The sequence below is a fragment of the Simochromis diagramma genome, unplaced genomic scaffold (assembly GCF_900408965.1).
Source record: "Simochromis diagramma unplaced genomic scaffold, fSimDia1.1 OVJJ01000747.1, whole genome shotgun sequence".
NCBI classification, from domain to species: domain Eukaryota; kingdom Metazoa; phylum Chordata; class Actinopteri; order Cichliformes; family Cichlidae; genus Simochromis; species Simochromis diagramma.
In genome coordinates, this window is record NW_024386897.1 from 164,594 (window position 1) to 185,959 (window position 21,366).

Sequence of the window (21,366 nt, forward strand, 5' to 3'; positions counted from 1 at the left end):
CCCATATGCTTCAAACATTTGTCACAGACATAGGCAGATTAGAAATCTCACAAAGTGGTTAATGCTAATGTGTGAAGAGTTAAAAAGGCATTGAAGTAAAAACCGCTATCAGTGCTCTCAAGAGAATAGATTCTGTTGAACTGCACAGTACAACACTGTAACCCAAACCTGTGAAAGAACTAAAATTAATGCACAAAGAGCTAAACCGAAACATGATACAAAATGGAAATTGTAGCTGAAATATATAGTTAATGAAACTTCCACCAGTTGTAGTGAAAATACAAACTTAAGCTAACAAACCAATAGTTTGGACCCTTCCAGGAATCTGATCCATTCATAGGACAGTGCCAAAAAAACCCCCAAAAAACAAAAAACCACACACACAGAGCAAGTGATTGTAACACAACTTCAGATTTAGCAGCTTGGATTGTTAGTTTGATGTGAATCAGAATCCAGTGTTTGATGGAATCTCCTCTGCTGCACTTCAACACAATTAAAGAGAAGAGAGATGAAAGAAAAGCTGATGATGAGAGCAGAGAGAGGAAGGTGTACTTCCCGTGCAGGAGGGATCACAAACACCACAAACATCTTCATGTTCCTGTCAAACCAGAGACTCTTTAAAAGCCCTTCAGGACCCTCAGCTCACGCAGCTCACTTCCTCTGCTGATCATTCTACGGACACTCTCACACTGCTTCACTGTCACAGCTAGGTTCAGCTTCACATTTGTTAAAGCACATCTGTGGAATGAAGTCCGGCCGGCCACCGATCACTTCTGAGGAAAGAGGAGGACGCGTAGTTTTCGCACCCAAGTGCTCTGGTTGGAGGGTGACTGCTGCAGCCTCAGCCTAACACACACAAAGCCCCACCTTCAACTTTTCCTGCCTTCAATGGAAAATTGTATTTAGTAGTCAGTATAATCTTTTAGTGATATACATTTTCCTTAACACTGCCCCTCTCACTCTTTTTGTTTGCATCTTCTATTCATTATTTGTAGTAAAAAAACAACATAAACAAAGAACTTCTTGCACTACAGCATTCATTACAGCACTCCACAAACCCTCACACGGTCTCAATCCCTCTTTACAATTTCACTTAAAGAAGGCACGAAGCTCATACAGACACAGGACAAGACGTGATCCGCTGACAAAGCTACAGGGATTAGGAAGTTGTGGGTGTGACTGACAGTGGGCCAACAGGTGTAAAACTATGAGTAGTAGTCAGTTTTGGCAGTCTGCCATTATGTCTGGCTGTACACACTAAATCTGAAATGTAAACAAACACGGATGGAAACTTAGAGTAAATATGTGAAAGGCTGAATACCCTGACAGCTTTTTCTTTATGTTTATTGTAATCAGTGATTTCTCTGCACACTTTAAGAAACCTCTGAGTCATAAAAAGTAATTACCTTAACTACATTTTGTATTCATTGGTAACCACAATAATCCATGGGAATTAATTTAACCATCATTTATCAAATCAGATAAAAATTAATCTATATTCTAATCTAGCCCAGGCTAGTATAACTTGTTGTGCTCCAAGGATTTTTTGAAATATGGCTGGATGAAAGATGAGCGGAAAAGCAGTTGTTATCGCATTTGCCGGTCCCCCATGATAGAATTTACGAAAAAAAAAAAAACTCTTTGCTTCCAGTAGCAGTAGCAACCTATGAGCGCACTCTGTGGGGTCCTGATTATCCCGAGATTGTGTTCCAGAGATACCTGTATCAAAATCCAAACCCAAAAAGTAGAATCCTTCACTGCTCACATCAACTCGGTGGATAGAAACATAACTTTTACCAAGGAAGATACAACAAATAATAGTTTGCCATTTCTGGACTGTGCTGTGCACATTAAGGCTGGATGGAAGTGTGCACAAATACAGTGGCTTGCGAAAGTATTCGGCCCTGAACTTTTCCACATTTTGTCACATTACAGCCACAAACATGAATCAATTTTATTGGAATTCCATGTGAAAGACCAACACAAAGTGGTGCACACGTGAGAAGTGGAACGAAAATCATACATGATTCCAAACATTTTTTACAAATAAATAACTGATAAGTGGGGTGTGCGTAATTATTCAGCCCCCTGAGTCAATACTTTGTAGAATCAGCTTTTGCTGCAGTTACAGCTGCCAGTCTTTTAGGGTCTGTCTCTACCAGCTTTGCACATCTAGAGACTGAAATCTTTGCCCATTCTTCTTTGCAAAACAGCTCCAGCTCAGTCAGATCAGATGGACAGCGTTTGTGAACGGCAGTTTTCAGATCTTGCCACAGATTCTCGATTGGATTTAGATCTGGACTTTGACTGGGCCATTCTAGCACATGGATATGTTTTGTTTGAAACCACTCCATTGTTGCCCTGGCTTTATGTTTAGGGTCGTTGTCCTGCTGGAAGGTGAACCTCCGCCCCAGTCTCAAGTCTTTTGCAGACTCCAAGAGGTTTTCTTCCAAGGTTGTCCTGTATTTGGCTCCATCCATCTTCCCATCAACTCTGACCAGCTTCCCTGTCCCTGCTGAAGAGAAGCACCCCAGAGCATGATGCTGCCACCACCATATTTGACAGTGAGGATGGTGTGTTCAGAGTGATGTGCAGTGTTAGTTTTCCACACAGAGCTTTTTGCATTTTGGCCAAAAAGTTCCATTTTGGTCTCATCTGACCAGAGCATCTTCTTCTACATGTTTGCTGTGTCCCCCACATGGCTTGTGGCAAACTGCAAACGGGACTTCTTATGGTTTGCTGTTAACAATGGCTTTCTTCTTGCCACTCTTCCATAAAGGCCAACTTTGTGCAGTGCACGACTAATAGTTGTCCTGTGGACAGATTCCCCCACCTGAGCTGTAGATCTCTGCAGCTCGTCCAGAGTCACCATGGGCCTCTTGGCTGCATTTCTGATCAGCGCTCTCCTTGTTTGGCCTGTGAGTTTAGGTGGACGGCCTTGTCGTGGCTTTTCGTTCCACTTCTCACGGGTACACCACTTTGTGTTGGTCTTTCATGTGGAATTCCAATAAAAATGATTCATGTTTGTGGCTGTAATGTGACAAAATGTGGAAAAATTCAAGGGGGCCGAATACTTTTGCAAACCACTGTAATTACCTACCTATCACTACCTATTGAATCCCTCTGGAACACAAACGTGGAGTGCAGAGAGGAGACAAATAAAATGTCCCAACCCAGGTGTGAAAAGCTTGCTGCATCACACCCAAAAGATTAAAGGTCAGGTGTTTTAATAATTATGTAAAAGTTATAATTCAGTTTTTCTCTCAAAAAACTAAAACGACTCTTTCTTCAGAAGTAGGGTGGCCCTGAGAGGCCAAATGGACTGCAACTTAGGAAAACACCACCAAATAGAAAAACTGTGCAAAAACACACAAAACACAATGAATATAGGAAAAAGAAAATCTCAAGGGGAGTGTTTCTGGGGAGACAATAATGTGATAGACCAGCGGGAAGTGGCAGGAAATAAAACATGCTAAGGACGGGGCTGGCAGCCACTAAAAGGCAGTGGATGATTCATCGGTTTTGTGATAAGAAAAGACGTGAGGTAAGTGTTTTTTCATCGTATGATTCATATAATACTGAAGATATATGGAGTATACATACACATCTAATAATACCATAGCTAACCTTTGACATAGCTTTACATATGTATCTTTTTTAAACTTGAGAACAAATACTAATAAATAAAAGTTATTAAGGTTTGTTGCAGTCAATCACTATTTTTTCAAGCCTTCCTAAACATGTTGTAGATTTTAATTCGACAATTAATTTGTGTCTTCATTTTTGTGTCAGTTTTGGTCTTAATCTCCTAAGAATACCACGTGGCTCAATGATGTTGTTGTCTGATCAATGGCAGAAAGGTTACAGTGGTTTACTCTGAGAGGTGCTGCTAAGACTGGAAATAGGAGATAATAAGAAAAACAAGATGAACAATAACTGAAAAACAATGTATACATAAAAAAATCTCTTGATGGATAAATTATAGGCAAGGATATGCCCAAAAGCTTAGGTCCACTGGATGTTTCCTTGGAAAATTGTTTTATCCCTCATCCAAGTGACTTCTTCAGTCTCACAGATGAGTGATGAAATGTTTGAAAACCGTTAAATTCAATCGACTTTTTAAGGAGAGTAGTTTAATGCTTAAATGCTCACCAAAGCTGAGGGAAAGCGAAGGTTCTTTCAATAGAAGTGAAACTGACCCCTTTCATCAGTGTTTGTTCTCATAACCAATTACAGATCTGCCAACATCCAAACTCGTTATGTGTTTGTATTTTTATTTCTCCTATTAGTTTGACCGTGTACAAATCACCTTTGAACAGGATGTGTTTTTAAAAAGGTGTGCTCATGAAGACAGTGGGTTCATCTTACAGCACAAGACAAAGTTGCCACATTTGATTAAACCTAATTGAAAAATGAAGAAGAACAGTCAGAGTGTAATATCATCAAACATGGTCTCAGATAAAACTTTACAGTATTCATGCTGCTTTACCAAACTTTTGATGGCTAGGTGTGCAGTTCATGCTTTAAATGCATTCACTGTTTAGATTGAGAAATCTAAGTGATCGCTGCCCTCTGCTAAGACTGGAGATAATATAAGGAATGAGAGAACTGAGACAGCTGTTATTTTAATCAGCCTGTCTCCGTTCTTTTAACTCTAAGTGTCATAAAGTAATGTGGTAACATCTGGACTGATGTGTTTACTGTCAGCATTTTAATTGCTAGTTTAAAGGCTGTAGGTTGCAGTTTGCTCTGACACTGTATAAATGTAACAGGCCTCAGTGCTGGTTCTAATCAGGGCTGATATCGTCACTGATTTCTATAACTGATTCCATTCTGATTCACAAAGTACCAATTCAATTCAATCCACGACTCGACTCAGTCAGAAATAGAATAATTCTGCTCATTTATCTGTACATATCCATATTTTTATATCTGCGTATAAAACAAAGCTGACACTTGTGAGACTTCATCAGAGGTGTAAACATTACAGCAGATGTCTTTATGTCAAAGTAGCTGAGGATAAAACAGAAAAACATAAAGGAAATTGTCCTGGACTGACTTTTTACAGCCGATAACCTAAAAAATATTCTGCAGAAATAAAACAGAAGAAAACCATGAACATTACCTGATGCTGTTGATGTGAAGCAAGTTATACAGGTTTGATTAGAGACACAGCTAAGAGTTTTGCGATATTTTTCTGTTTACCTGCTCTTTAATCCTGTTGTTGTTTTTGCTGTTCGGTGGTTGTTGAAATTGTTTCATCAGCTTTAACCTAAGATTCTGGTGTTTCTGGCAAAATAGGTTTATATTTAAAACTCGATTCAGGATTTAAACAATCGATATCACTCTATTCAAACTGAAGAGCACATTAGCTTACTAAAAAGGGTAGATAGCTTGTACTGCTGGGGCGTAATACATCCATCAGTCTTCCATCAGTTGTGTGGGACAGCTTTAGCTTCAGTCTTCACATATCCGTGCTGGTCAGAGTGTAAATCTCGAGGCTGAACGGCCTTTGTACAAGATCACACTCTTCTTAGCTGGGCGCAGCTATGAGCACAAACAGCAGTGGCAGCCAGCCTGTGTCTGTCCAACCAATCAGAGCTCCTCACATCAAAAGCAGCATGTGGTTAATTTGCATTGCTTTGGGATTGTCATGGTCCTACGTCTGACCCAGCGTTTTGTGTTCGCTTATTGGTCATTCGTGGTTTTGGTTTTCTGAATGTTATATTTGTTCTTGCTTCCAGTTTGGGTTACTGTATTTTCCTTGTGTACCATGTGTAACATTCCTTCAGTCGGTTTCTCAGCCTCAAGTACTTGTCCTTGTGAATTGTTTCAGGTTTTATTTTGATAGTCCCTGTCCTGTGTGCAGTGTGTCTGGTTTTGCTTCCCTTGTCTCATTAGCTGTGCTTCCCTCCTATCTCCCATTCCCTGAATACTCTTCTGTGTATTTAAACCCTGTGTTTTCTTTGCTCTGTGTCGTGTCACACCGTCATATTGTTTCTAGTGTTCCACAGTTTAGTTTTCTCTTTGATTGTGTCAGGAATAAAGCTGAGGTTTTGAGTTTATATTTTGTATCCTGGAGTACATTGGGCCTTTCTCTCCTGTCCACACACAGCATTCATCCGTGACAGGGATTTTAAAAATAGATAGCAAATCAAATAGTTAATCCCAAAGCTAATCCATTATCTAATATCATAGCTAACCTGTGAGCTAACAGGAGGTGAAATGGGTTTTAAATGAGTGGAATCACCATTCTAAATGTCAGTAATAAATCTTAATTTTTGTATCTATTGATTTCTTTCTGTTGTTTTTTTAAAAACAATTTTGAAAATCAATTTTTGAATGCAGAATGCAAAAATGGTTTTATGAAATGAGGTTTTTATTGAAAGTTTAATTCTGCTTTTCTGAAATTCATAAATATTGATGTTTTATTTTTGTTTAAAATTAAACCGTTAAATAATAAATGACATACATCTAGGATCCCATCTCATTTGACCTGACTTACATCCCTGCACCCCACTCACTATCTGTCTTTTGCCCCGTCTGTTTCAGCTTGTTCTTGTTGTGTGTCATGTCCTGTATAGGTTTTGCCCTGTTAAAATAAAATGAAAAAAACAGAAGTCAGATAATACACGCAAACTAGTTAAATTACTGTATTAAAGACTTAAAGAGTTGGATGACCTCTAATCTTCTTCTTCGAAATTCAGATAAATTGAGTAAATTCTTGTACTTGTCCCTGCAAATATAATAAATGTGGTATCCAACCTGCAGTAACACTGTGAGGATTCTTGGGCTCATTCTTGACCAGGATATGTCCTTCAGCATGGACAGTACAGAAATCTGTGGGAGTGTTTACCTTTGTTCTAACATGTGAGCACAGATACATGTTTGTTACCATAAACATGAACATTTTACTATGAAAGCTGCTCAGACACAAATGTTTCTCAGCTCATATGTAACGACTGAAGAGAGGAAACTATGTGGTAGTTTAACAGCTCCATGCTCCCCCTGCTGGAGACGTCTGGTAATTGTTTCTAATCTTAGTACTGCTGGTATATATACTGCATGACTGTACTGTCAGTCACAGGAAAACATACAAGATACCGTGCTCTAAGCTCTCCTACTCACAGTGACATTGAAAACATCAGATATCACTTTAACCCTCTCAGGCTCAAATTAAACTTTTTGTTGCTAATGCACAACCAAGTCCTGCAGTGGTACTACTGAGTAAAAAATCCTCATAAAATATGTATGAGGGGTAATCAGGTTGTTAGTTTTTAACTGTTGCAAATCGGCAACGCCTGCCTCAAGAGGGTTAAACTTGACAAGAAAGTCTGTCTCCACGGTGATAACCCCACCTACTGAGGTTGGATGTAAAGAGCGATGATGATTTTTATTTTAGCTCTATGTGCCTGAACTTTCCTTACTCTTTAAATGACTGTATCACATTTAAACTAAACGTGAAAAACTTATATTACTTACAGCAGATCTAACCAACAGGTACAGGTCAGGATTTTAAATATTGATGAAAAATATGTAATTAGTCTAACTTTTGGAACAACCTGCTGAATTATAAGAAAAGCATGTCAGTAGATGAGAAATTTGACTTTATTTATTTCTTTATACGTTATATTTACAAACTGTTTAGCTCGTGGATTATAATTGTTAATCCAGTGAATTTGAGTTTAGATGTGTGAGACTGATTGTTTTAGCTGTGGTGGGCTCTGATACTCTGAGAGTTTAAAAAAAATGTAAAAACTGAGTTCAGTCTACATGAAAGTTTGGATGAAGTCATTAAGTACATTCCCTGTTTTTTGATCGGGTTAATAACGTTTGTTTGAATAATCTGTATTTCTTACTGAAGCTGGCCAGATAAAAACTTTCACTCAGTGGGCCCACGTCCTCATTTTAGGTTTGATATTATTTTAATACATAAAGGCGAATGGCTTAAACATGAAGTGAGCTGCAGATTGGGGAAGGCCTCGCCCCTGAAGATTCCCAATTACTAATTCTAAGGGAGAAAGTTAAAGAAGTGAAAAAAGGACGGGTGGACGGGCATGAAAATGAGAATGAACCGCTTGTAGAACTGGGGGATTATATATAGAAAGGAACTGGAAGATGCTTGATTGGAGGAATGGCCTTGTTCCTGAAATTCAAATAGTTTATCTCCAATTAGCACTTGGAGAGCTTCAGTCTCTCTGACCTGAAGCTGTAGGAACTCTGGTCTCATCCTCAAACATCAGGAGCAGCTGCTCCATCAGAAACACCACAGAAGAAGAACCACAGTAGATCAAAGAGGGCATTTTTATTCTGTTCACTGAACAGATTAATATAAATATAAGATAACTACACCTGCCTCATAATAAAATTATTTACATTTGTCATGCCGGGGCAGATCACACGACTCTGTACAATATGCAAAAGTTAAACATAAACAATCACACTGAGGTACACATGAAAACAGATCGATTGGACTGAGACGAAGCAATCATATCTTTGTGTTTCCTCTCATTTAACAGAATGTCTTCCTCAGAGGATCCACCTGTGCTTCCTCTCCTCTCTCCTCCACCTGTTACAGTGAGGGAACGTCCTCCATGATGGAGGAGCTGCTGGAAAGTGCTGAGAGTTTCCTCCAGAGTGAGACCTCTGTCACAGTTCAGAGGATCTACGGCAGCAGAGACCTTCATGGACACTAAAAGTCTCAAACACACAACAACATCACACTGACTCCACTCTGACATCACTGATCAACAGTGTTGGGTAAGTTAATTTAAATTAGTAACTTAGTTACATTACTAGTTACTTCTATCAAAAGTAACTCAGTTACTTCAAGTTACTCGTTACTTTCAGAGTAACTAGTTACTAGGTAAAGTAACTTTGGTTTTACTCAGAATTCTCTTGTTAATGTGTTTCTTCCATAACTTTGCCAGTCTTCTAGCTTGCTTACTTGCCACAGTGCACTGTGCCACCTACGAATAGAAAGGAAAAGATAATGTGCACATTTCCACGAGAGAAATCCCACGCCTGGACCGTCATTGACCGCCGCCATGATTCTAGCCTACGTCACAGTGTCATGTGCGCTTTTTACATCCAACACAAAAACTGCAGTCGTGGTGCTTTGACTGTACTCAGAACTCGGAAATTCTGCCTTCTCAATAGGAAGATGTAGGTAACACCAGACTGCAGATGAGCTGCATACAGAGCTGGACTGGGACAGAAAACTGGCCCGGGCATTTTGACTAGAGATACACCATTATAGTAAAAATCATAAAGCCTTTGAATGAAAACAAACACTGCTGTGACAGTGATGTACACTGTTCTGATGGTATATATGCATCAATCTATCAATTGTTTGTTGCAAGACTCAGATAATAATTTTTTTTTAAAGCGAGACATTTTAAATGAGAATAAGAAAGAAAAGTATTTCTTTGTGCCCCCCTTTCCCTGTTAATGCCCTACCTGCCCCCCTGGCAACACTTTGCTAGACCCACCCCTGCACAGTTACCAGCTGTCAGCTACATAGAAAAGGATCCTGGTGTTATTTGTCTCTCAGAAACAGTTCATAACTTCAACTCATTCATGTCACCTAAAAGGTAAACCTGTTTCTCCATCACAGCTCTGATGATCCAGTAAGGACATCTCCTGGTTTCATCTTCATGTTTCCCTCTCACCAGATAACCAAACTGATATCATGACCAGCAGGTTTACAGCTGTGGCTCCAGCAAACATCAGCTGATACTAGAAATTAATATTAAATTAATTCTAACAACAGCTGATCAAGCTTAAACGTGCTGCTGTTGTTTAGCGCGACATCCGCTGGTTTCCTCTTTCTGGCGCAAAGTGGGCGATAAACAAACAAGAGAGAAAAGCCGATCAGCTGATCATTGATCAGTTTTCATGATTGAAGTAGAAACAGGAGAGGGAGGGGGAGAATGAGAGAAGAAGAGGCAGCTGTGCAGCGTAAACACAGAATAACTCCAGCTTTGTGCCTTTTTCATTGTAGCTGAAGTTCGGGACAAACTGTTCCTTTTTACCTCAATAAGAAACGCGTAATATTTTCTCTGAATACAAGATGATTCCATTTTTTACGGGACGGTTGGCAACTCTAATAACTAACTGTATGAACAAAATAAAGTTCAACATCAGTAACTTCATAGCACCACCCAGCTGTATAGAAACTCCGTCATGCTAGCTAGCACGCAGTACGATAAAGTCAACATAACGAAAATAAACTCCACCTAAACTTGGTTTATATCTGACCCAGATGGACTGCAGGTCATAACTTCTTACCTGAAGTTCAGTTCACCTGACACTCTCGGACCAGCGGCTGCTTCGGGTCTCTCCTCTTGCCTCCCTTTTCCTTCATCCCCCTGCTGGCCTCCACCACTTGCTAATGTTATTGAATCTGTGGAAGCTCCACGATAGCCACCACACGAAGTAACGAGTAACGACCCTATCTAAATCCCAGAAACGACTAACGCGTTCCTGATTTTGGCATAATAACTAGTTACTGTGCTCGTTACCACAATAATAACGTAGTTACTGTAACGCGTTACTTAATAATGCGTTAGTCCCAACACTGCTGATCAATAATCAAAGAACACACAGATCAAACTGATTGATCAGCCATCAGAGGAGCTGGATCCATGGAGCTGCTTCTGTTCCTGATGTCCCCTGTTTGATCCTGGACCTGAACTCTCCCTGCAGAGGAGACACAAGACAGTCAGAGACACACACAAACACACACACACACACACACACACACACACACACACACACACACACACACACACACACACACACACAAATATCATCTCTGACAACTGAGGAAGTTTGGGGTCTCTCCAGTGATCCTCGGGCCTTTCTATATAGGCGCTGTGGAGAGCATCCTCACACAGAACATCGCATCCTGGTATGGGAACAGCTATGTTAAGGACCTAAAAGCTCTTCAGAGAGTGATCTGTACAGCAGAACGCTGCTGCAAGGCTGCTCTCCCCTCCCAACAGGACATCTACACCAGTAGGTGCTGGACAATAGCTCAGCTATTGAAGGACCTGTCACATCCCAGAAAAAAACTGTTCCAATTACTGCAATCAGGCAGAAGGTTCTGCACCGTGTGCGCAAAAACAGAGAAACTCAAGAGCAGCTTCCATCCTGAGGCCATCTGTGTGGTAAATCAGGACATGCCCCCCACCATACGTGACTGAGACAGGACTTATTGTTACCACATTCTGATATCATGTCTGATCTAGTATTTTTTTCTCTCTTATTTTCTTTTCTAGATGTACCTGTATATTGTTTACATGTTTGAAATAAATTAACAATCAATCCTTCTGGCTTCACTACGGCACAGGACACTTTAACACATCACTCATGCAAAGTACATTCTGAGATTCAAACTGTAAATTTACAGATTGTTTTATTTTATTTATATAATGTATATAATTCACTCACTTACTGCACATAATGTCCTCTTTGTACATATTCACTCACTGTATATAATGTTCTCTTTCTTGTTTTGTTGCACAGTCGAGCAGCTTCTCAGGACACATTTCACTGTGTGTTGCACTTGTATAACGATGCACATGACAACTAAAGAATCTTGCATCTTGAATCTTTAAATATGAACATGAAGACAGAGACAGACAGATACCTTTGACTTTCAGCGGGATCATTTTGTATTGGATGATACTGCTGCTGTTGACTATACAAGTATACTCTCCACTGTCTCTCTCTGTGGGCTGTTTCAGGGTCAGACTGAGGTCTCCAGTTTTTAGCAGGTCTTCCTTCATCTCCATTCGGTCTTTGTAAATCTGGTCCTGTTCTTCAGGCTGGTCAGAGCCGCTCTCATATACATGGACCTTCCTGTCCTGTTTGATCCGAACTCTCCCTGCAGAGGAGACACAACACAGTCAGACACACGCACAAAAACAAACGCACACGTTTGTATGTATTTACATCCTTGTGGGGACATGCCATTGACATAATGCTTTCCCAAGCTGCTTACCCCCTTAGCAGTCCTACAAATTTTGCCTAAAAGGGTTAGGAGTCGGACGTACCGTGGGCGGTACGTCCGACTGCTAAGGGGTTACCCTAAAAATCAAAAATGAAGTCCTAACCCTAAACCTAACCACTGTTTCTAATTTTAATCTTGGTTATTTTATGTTGTAATCTGATATATTATGCTCTGTAAATTTGTTCTGATTTGTTCATCTGTTGGGTGGTTTTAAAGTGTTGGTAGGTGTCGTAAAAGTGGTCGTATTGAGCTGCCACGTGTTGATGAAAGGTTAGACAAGTAATCAGGAGCAACAGTTTTCTAACCGTTGCTGTTTATAGTTGTTTTTGGTATAATATCAGGAAAATACAAACTGGGGTCGAACTGGAGATATTTGTTTTGCAGTTTTCAGTTTCAGTGGCATACAAACTATGTTAGAAAAGCACGAGTCAGAAACTTTATCTCCTGCAGAAGCGGAAACGAAGGACTGAAGATTGCCGCTACACTGACACTTAAACCACAATTTGAGACTCAAAAATGGCTTCGAACTCATCGAAATGGGCATTTTGTCCCCACAAGTCACCGTTAGACTCCACAAGTATTGTAGCATGCCAGGTTTGTGTCCTCACAAAGATGTCAAAACATGTACACACAGAGACACAAGCAAACCTTTGACTTTGAGGTGCACTGTTTTGTTTCTCTTGACCTCCCCGTCGACTTCACATCTGTATTCTCCACTGTCTCTCTCTGTGGGCTGTTTCAGGGTCAGACTGAGGTCTCCAGTTTTTAGCAGGTCTTCATTCATCTTTGTTCGGTCTTTGTAATCCTGGTGCTGTTTGTGAGGCTGGTCAGAGCCGTTCTCATACACATGGACCATTTTATCACCACTGACCTTCCACTGCACCTTGGTATCTCCAGGCAGGTTTGCTGTTGTTTTAAATGGCAGCTGGACAGACTCCGCCCCCTCACCCTTCTCCACCTGACAGTCTGAGGGGACGACAAACAAAAGATGAGCTGTACAGACAGCAGCAGTGGGTTTCTGAGTAGAACAGAAGGAGGAGCTTTTGTACCTCCTCACAGTACTCTGTAGTTTCACTGTGTTTACACTGTGTGTGTGTGCGCAGGCCTGGACCTCTAACAAAGCTTGGACTTCACTGTTGGTCCATTTCTCTATAATTTGTTCCAGTTTAGAGCAAGCTGTTCTTCACAGTTCTTGATGACGTGGATTTCACTATATACATCAGTATTTGCCTCGCACCCCACCACATGGAAACCACACAAACCTTTGACTCTGAGCAGCACTCTTTTGTATCTCTGGATCTCCCCGTAGACTCTACAGCTGTATCCTCCTTTGTCTCCATCTGTGGGGTGTTTCAGGGTCAGACTGAGGTCTCCAGTTTTCAGCGGGTCTTCGTTCATCTTCGTTCGGTCTCTGTAAAGCTGGTGCTGTTCTCCAGGCTGGTCAGAGCCGTTCTGATACACGTGGACCTTCCTGTCATTGCTGTCCCTCCACACCACTTCAGCATCTTCAGGCAGGTTTTCTGAGGTTTTGAAGGGCAGCTTGACAGACTCCACCCCCTCCTTTAACTCCTCCTGGCAGACTGACAGGACAACAAACACAACATGAGCTGTAGCAGCAGCAGGTTTTCAGAGTTGTAGAGAAAGCTGAAGCACAGAAGCAGATCAAAATCTAAAACCTGGAGATATCATTTTTTTAAAGATTCTTCTGCAGATGGCTTTGGTTTGATTTTGTGTGTCTAAAATAGACTTTATTAGTAGCTTCTTATTTTCTTTATAATTAGAATTGTCAAGTCTTGTGGCTTTTACAATAAGGGGCCGGGCATCAGGAGCCATTTATGTTTGTGTGCCTCTGTTTTTACACTATGATATGTCTTTTTGTTGCAGTTTTTACGGTAGGCCATTTAATTACCATCAGGTGTTGTTGGTCAGTAGGACCTAAAGGTCTGTGACCACTACGTTGTTGTGATGTTAAATGATGTTGAATACTAAGAGGAACTGTTAAACTATGAATAAACTATGAATACAACCATTGGCGAGTAATTAATGTGTTAAATGGATAAGATATGTACAGCTGGAGTTATTACACTTTCTCACGTTTCAATGGCGTCTGGAGCTCACACACACAAAACAGTACTGACCTTTGACTTTCAGCTCCACTTGTTTCTTCATCAGGATGTTTCCCTCCCTGCTGTAGGCGGTGCAGGTGTAGGTGTCTGTGTCCCAGTCTGTGGGGTATTTCAGGGTCAGACTGAAGTCTCCAGTTCTCAGCGGGTCTTTATTCATCTTCGTTCGGTCTCTGTAACGGTGGTCCTGATCTTGAAGCTGGTCAGATCTGTTCTCGTACACGTGGACCTTCCTGTTGAATCTGGTCTTCCACTCCACTTTAGCAACTTCAGGCAGGTTTATGGTAGTTTTGCAGGGCAGCTTGACAGACTCCACCCCTGAAACCACCTCCTCCTGGGGGACTGAGAGGACAACAAACACAACATCAGTCGTACAGACTAAAGCAACTCTGAGCATTTTTGACTGGTTCAAATGACATATTTTCAATGAAATGTTTGACAGGTTCCAGTCTGAAACATGTCCAACTGCCCCACTGAAAATAAACAGTTTCTTTGTTTTATTTATGTCCAATCAGCAGCAGAGATAAAGTCCATCCAAATCAAATCAGGTTTGTCTATGACAAGATTTATTTTTTCATGAACTCTGCAGCTCTACTTAAAGAAATACAAAATAATCTATACCATTCATCAGTGAGCTGATAAACGCTCATTCAGTTTTATGATGATTTATTTCATCCAGTCTGCTGCTGATCAATAAGCTCTGCCTTTCTAAACCACTGAGAACCAAAACTGGCCAAGAGGCTGAAGTATGGAGAGGAAATAGTGTCAAATATAAAATATGTTTATTGTACGAAACTATGTTCAGACCTCTGACATGGAGCTCCACTTGTTTCTTCTTCAGCAAGTTTCCCTTCCTGCTGATGGTGCAGGTGTAGGTGGAGCTGTCATCATCTGTGGGGTGTTTCAGGGTCAGACTGAAGTTTCCAAATTTCAGCAGGTTTCTCTTCATCTCTGTTCGTCCTCTGTAAAACTGGTCCTGTTCTCCACGCTGGTCACGTCCATTCTCATACACATGGACCTTCCTGTCGTCTCTGTCCTTCCACTCCACTCTAGTGTCTTGGAGGAATCTGACTATAGCTTTGCAGGGCAGCTGGACAGACTCCACCCCTGAATCCACCAACACCTTGTAATCTGAGAAAACAACAAAGCACAACATGATGACATCAGCAGCAGCTGTGATGGTCACATGACCTCCCTGTCCCTCCTTGTCTTCTGGTCTCAGTCAGATTGTGTCTCAGTTTGTTCCTGATGTGTTCCTGACTCGTTCTTTGGTAACTCGTCTGCAGCGTCCTGTAAACTGCTGCAGACATGTTGGATGAAGAAGAACAGACAGACTGAGCCTCCACAGTCGGCCATGTCTCACACACATCAGCACAGAAACCATGAAGATCTCATGTGTCTGAACATCTGAAGCTCTCCACCACATGACTGAGCACAACTCAAGGAGGAACATTTACTGAAGCTGCTGCAACATTTACTGTCAGCACATGTTTCCATGTCAGCTGCTGTTTACCACCACAGAAGAAGAACAGCTTGTCCACATGCAGCCTCTGTGTCAGATCAATGCAGTGAAGCACACACACTGTTTAGTAAAGTCATGTTGTGGAGCTGTTTCACTGATCAATGACTGAGTCTGAAGGAGGTTTTCTGACTTCTGGAACAAACCTGGAAGTTTCTCTTCAGCTCTCTGTATCAGCTGTTTGTAACTCTCAACTCTTTCAGCTTCTGGAACAAGTTTGTGTGAGCCGCAGTCAAGGAGCCACCAGAGGACACCTGCTAACCATCGGCATTATGGGTAGTGTAGTAGGAGACACTCACCTGACATGAAATAGTTCCGGAAATAAAATAGAAGACCTCCAGAAACCACAAGAAGAACCAGGAGAACCAGGACAGCTGTGGCCCAGGATGGAAATGGTTCTGTGGAGAAACATTAAAAAATGTGACTTCTGATCTCTGACCTCTTTCCACAATATTGACCTCTGACCTGTACTTAGATCTCCAGCACTGACTTTTGACCTGCAGCACTACTTTCTGTGTCAGGATGTCTTTGTCCCTGTAGATGGTGCAGATGTATCCTCCACTGTCTCTCTCTGTGGGGTGTTTCAGGGTCAGACTGAGGTCTCCAGTTCTCAGCAGGTCTTCATTCATCTTCGTTCGGTCTCTGTAAACTTCATCCTGAGTCCTAAGTTGGCCACTTTGGTTTGAATACTCATGGACCACCATGAGTCCGAGGTCAGAGCGAGTCCACTCCACTCTGGTGGCCTCAGGCAGGTCAGGTGTTGTTTTGCAGGGCAGGATGACAGACTGTGACCCTTCCCTCACCTTCACATCCACCTGCTGGTCTGAGAGGACAAGAAACCACAGTATCAACTATAGGTTACTATAGTAATACTGATGGTAACTGAAGCACAATCCTGACCTCTGACGCTGTCCACCAAACATTAATAATATTCTCTGGTAAAGCAGGGCGATATGGCCAAAAATATTTATCATGATATACATTTGAAAATTTGCGATAACTGACGATATAATTGACACTAGACAAAATACTTTACAACTCCACAACTTCATTAGTGCAAAAAACCCATCAATGTATTTTCACTTAAACAAGCAGCTGTTTTTTATGTGCATTAAGGTTATATAAAAAATTTGCAGTGCAAATGCAAATTCCTCACTGTCAGTTTAACCAAAAGGCATTTCCAGTGGAAACTGGCCGACATATCCTCAGCATAACCATGTATAATATCCACAAAACTTAAAAACAGGTCATACACACACAATACGGTAATATTATGCTGAAGCACAGTATGTATCACTCCGCGAGGCTCCTCCATACGATAGCCGTAATGCTCCGACAATCCATCGAGCGGTTCGGGTTCGTAGCTTAGCAAAGTCGTACTAAATCATTTAACAGATTTTCAAGCGCCGTGTACATACAATCGTTTCGAGGTCAGTAAACACAACCAGAATTCATACATAAGGCACACGGGATTATAAGGGGCACTGTCGACTTTCAGAAAAATCAAAGGATTGATTTTAAATGTGCCGTATTTTCCAAAAAACACGGTAATAACGACGGCCCGCTAGCATGCTCTACCAAAAATAGTGCTTTGTTGTGTATCTGATGGATGAAAGCTAAACCAGTTCCACACCACTGAAGTTGCAGCATTTTTACAAACCAGTTCTGGTTCATCTGTTTCATTCAACGATCCGCTTTCGCCCTTATCATTCTCTGCCATGCTTTTTCCGCCATGTGCGTATGAAAACAAAGGCACTGCGCATGCGCGTTTTACCCATATTCTATCGCGATATTTCGTTTTCTTATCATTGCCCAACATCATACGGTTATTACCGTGAACGGTGTGATATGGCCCAGCCCGACTCTCTGGGTCTTTTCGTTTCATGTTGAGTGATGTGTAAAAAGTCAGCTAGCAGTTATAAATGTATGTACAGACATGTGTGTGGTGACCTCCCTGACATGAACTCGCCTCTGACCAGAAGATGAACAAAAACGATGGAAATAGTTTTTTTAGTTTGACCTCTGAACTTTGTATACAGTACTGACTTATGACCAGTAATTACAGCAGTTGTTGAAGTTTTTGCTGACCTTTGACCTTCAGCTGGATGTCTCTGAGTCTCCGTTCTTGTCTTCCATTGCTGATGGAGCAGGTGTAGTTGCCGCTGTCAGTCTTTGTGGGTTTCCTCAGCGTGAGGCTGAAGTCCTTTGTGATTAGGGCGTAACGATTCATTGATGTACGTTCTCTGTAACGCTGGTTTTGTCCTCTAAGATCATCTCCTCCTGCTCTTCGTAAGTGTACAGATTTGGGATCGAGGTCACTGCAAGTCCACGTCACTGTGGGATTGTCCTCAGGTGTAGAACCTGAGTACAGACAGGGCAGCAGGACAGACCTTTCTCCCTCATTCACCTCCACCACCACAGCCAGAGCATGCTGGGAAACTGGAAGTAACACAAATCAAGTGAATGTTGTTGGTTTGTTGTGGGCTGCTCCAGTCTGGGGAGGCAAGATACTAACCCCAAGTTACTCTGTGATGTGTGATCTGTCGGAGTGCAAATGTTTGATAGAAAACACTCATACTTGTATGAATAAGTGACTGAGGCACTTAAAGGTTTAAAAAGTGGTATATAAGAACCAGTCCGTTTTCCATGATAACATTCAGACAGAGGCAACTACACCTCGTTTCACGTTGGATAACACTGGAGTGCTTCATCTACAGAACTCTGACTCCTGGGAGTTCAGTCAAAGTGTCACTTTTATTTAAGGTACAACGATTCTGACACCAGCAGAGAGCTCTGTTGTCAGATGGAGGCAGTGGTCAGTCTGTGGGCCACTCCTGTCTGTGCTGTTGTTGTACCATCTACCAGCCAACATACAAAGAGCTGAAGTGAAACTGAGTGATAGGAACAGTGTCACTGAAGCCACTATCTGCAGGTTTTTTAGATTTCTCCTGGTGAACGCTGCTGCTTCCCTATTCTGGCACACATGTCAACCAGCCTGCTTGCAGTCAATGAACCATCCACGTCCATTTTCAGTGGGCAGGCAGTATAATGGGAAAATAAATGATCCGTTATAAATGTTTTACACTGAGTGAAGTGAGATTGAAGGGTCAGAGCTGTCTGAATTCTCTAAATACCAAGAAAAGAGTCGTCAGTGCTTTTGTGCTGTCCCACACTACACAGCAAAGCAAAAGTGATTCTCTGCTCAGACGACATTTAAAGTGCATCAGCAGCATTTTTGAAATGCTTTTTATTCTTGTTGTGCTGAGGCACAGTCAGATTTCTCTACTGTTGACTCTGATTGATGAACTCTAGTGTAATAACTTAAAGCTGTGGATGCAACGTGTGTGGCGCAGTAATGTGGGTTCTGCCTCAAAGAACAAAAGAAAAGACAAAAAGACAACACTGAAGATTCACAGAAATCAAAGTCAAGAAACCAGTGAGTGGTGTCTGGTGGAGATTTTATTGATATATCTATATTAACTAGAAGCATGTTTGTATCTTCGTGTTTGATTATTTTGACCTGAGGCAAAATCCAGCTGTGAGGGTGGTGCAGCTGAAAGTGAAACTATGAATGAAATGAGCAGAATTGTCTTTGTTCAGATGTAATTTTTGGCTACACACACTAACCATGATGTCACCTAAACCTCACGTGCTGATAAGAGAAAGAAAAACCAAAAGTTGGATTCACAGATGTTTTTTTCTTTGGTTTGGGGGTTTAACAGCTTAAATAAATAACTTATTTAATTTACCCCCACCCGTGTGGGACTGAAACCTTTTTATCTATGTTCATACTTTAAAACTGGATTCAGCGTTTGTTAAATTCTTCAAATATTTAATATTAAATGTATTATTATTATAATAATAATTATTGCTGTTGTTTTCTTCTATTACATGTGTGAATACTTAATGGCAGCAATGAGTTTAGATTATTGATGTTTGCAGGTAAACGTCAATAAAGGAGAATCATTTTAGTTTAATCTGTAAAAATGTTGCTGTAACTTTGTTTGGAACAATAAGGGACATTAATAACTGTTTGACTGGTTGAAGTCATTTTTCTGAAAAATGCATGTGTGTGTGAATATCTCAAAAACATCGGTCTACAAATAATAACAATAACATCATGAATGTCTGTGTATGTGATCGTGTATTCAGACGCAGTGTCAGAGTTAACAGATTTTAGTATCACAGCTCACAGAGGGACGCCCGACTGTGACTGCAGCTGGTACCGCGCTCTCTGACCCAGCAGAGTTAAATCCTTCAACAGCAAACAAGTAACAAAAGCGATGAAAAATAATAAGGAAGCTGATTTTATGCAAAATAAATCCATACGAGGAGGAATTACGCTGTTATTAAGACTCTATATTCCATATAAAAAATAAATAATCTTTAATTTGTCAGTGTGGACTCTATATAAAAACCATAGAGGCTCTCTAGTCCTGACACTGGTATGAAGTGGATCACTTCATTTCATTGAACTCAGAGTTAAACCTGACAGAACCTCATTAACCCTCTAATCCTGCCTCTCAGGTCCACTTAGACCTGACATAAATCTCTTCATTACATGGTGAACACACAGATGTCCACTGACAATTTACATTTAACATTTTATGGAACTATAACAGGATCGACTGTTGAACCATCAGGTCTCCAGTTGCCCATGTGCACAAAGACTAGAATAAAGGTTTAGTTTTAAGTCTGAACCAGTTGAATCTTATCAGTGTCTAACTGCTTCTAATGGGCACAGTTTATTTTGCATATGTATAAATGTTTCTACACTGACGTAGGCAGACTACAAATGACTCATGAAGCTAATTAAAGCTAATGTGTGAAGAGTTAAAGAGAAATTGAAGTAATAGCTCCGGTTGAAACTGCACAGTACAACACTGTAACCAAACATGTGAACGAACTAAACTTAATGAACAAAGAGCTAAACAGAAACATGATACAAAATGGAAATTGTAGCTGAAGTACGTAGTTATTGAAACTTTCAACAGTCGTATTGTTTGATCTGAATCAGAATCCAGTGTTTGATGGAAATCTCCTCCTGCTGCACTTCAACACATTAAAGAGAGAGAGATGAAAGAAAAGCTGATGATGAGAGCAGAGAGAGGAAGGTGTACTTACCGTGCAGGAGGATCACAAACACCACAAACATCTTCATGTTCCTGTCAAACTCAGAGACTCTTTAAAAGCCCTTCAGGACATCAGCTCACAGCAGCTTCACTTTCCTCTGCTGATCATCTACTGACACTCTCACACTGCTTCACTGTCACAGCTCAGAGTTCAGCTTCACACTTTGTTAAAGCACATCTGTGGAATGAAGTCCGACCGGCCACAGATCACACGTTTGTGAGAACGGAGGCAGTGATTTGCTGGTTCACCTGTGGGGGCGTGGCTAACAGAAAAGTGGATGAACAGGATGGAAAGTATGAGGAAACTGCACTCCTCCTCTTATCAGATACGTTTGTTGATGTTCTTTTACTAAAATGAAAGAGACTTAGTTTCATCACACTTTACTTTTAGCCTATTTAGCAGAAGTTAATATTCAGAAGATTGTATTTATAAATATCTGAAACACTGCATGTGTGAAAAGAGAGGGAGAAAACTGTGAGCTCAGATATTTGCTGATCTTTAAAGTTCAAAATGAGGAATTATTCACCAGGTGGCCTTTATGACAGGAGAGGAGTTTGGATTCAGCAGCTCTGAGC

General features: G+C 41.0%; 2 protein-coding genes and 1 long non-coding RNA gene across 3 annotated transcripts in view; all 3 read right to left on the reverse strand.

Annotated features, from left to right (window-relative positions):
- Nucleotides 1–21,366, reverse strand: part of LOC120735044 — a 146,092-nt gene that overhangs the window by 25,211 nt on the left and 99,515 nt on the right. Inside the window, exon 12 of the mRNA XM_040034208.1 lies at nucleotides 14,298–14,481. Within this exon, the coding sequence (XP_039890142.1) occupies nucleotides 14,298–14,481 (184 nt within the window). The remainder of the gene's footprint in view (nucleotides 1–14,297; nucleotides 14,482–21,366) is intronic.
- Nucleotides 15,757–21,002, reverse strand: LOC120735072. The gene is made up of 4 exons (XM_040034254.1): nucleotides 20,783–21,002; nucleotides 17,747–18,097; nucleotides 16,149–16,481; nucleotides 15,757–16,056 (listed from the first exon to the last, which is right to left on the reverse strand). Exons 1-4 carry the CDS (start codon nucleotides 20,817–20,819, stop codon nucleotides 15,929–15,931), a joined length of 849 nt encoding a protein of 282 aa, XP_039890188.1. The 5' UTR covers nucleotides 20,820–21,002; the 3' UTR covers nucleotides 15,757–15,928.
- On the reverse strand, nucleotides 18,394–19,878 carry LOC120735085. Its single transcript, XR_005696172.1, has 3 exons — nucleotides 19,867–19,878; nucleotides 19,379–19,380; nucleotides 18,394–18,571 (listed from the first exon to the last, which is right to left on the reverse strand). It is a non-coding gene; the product is annotated as an uncharacterized LOC120735085 (long non-coding RNA).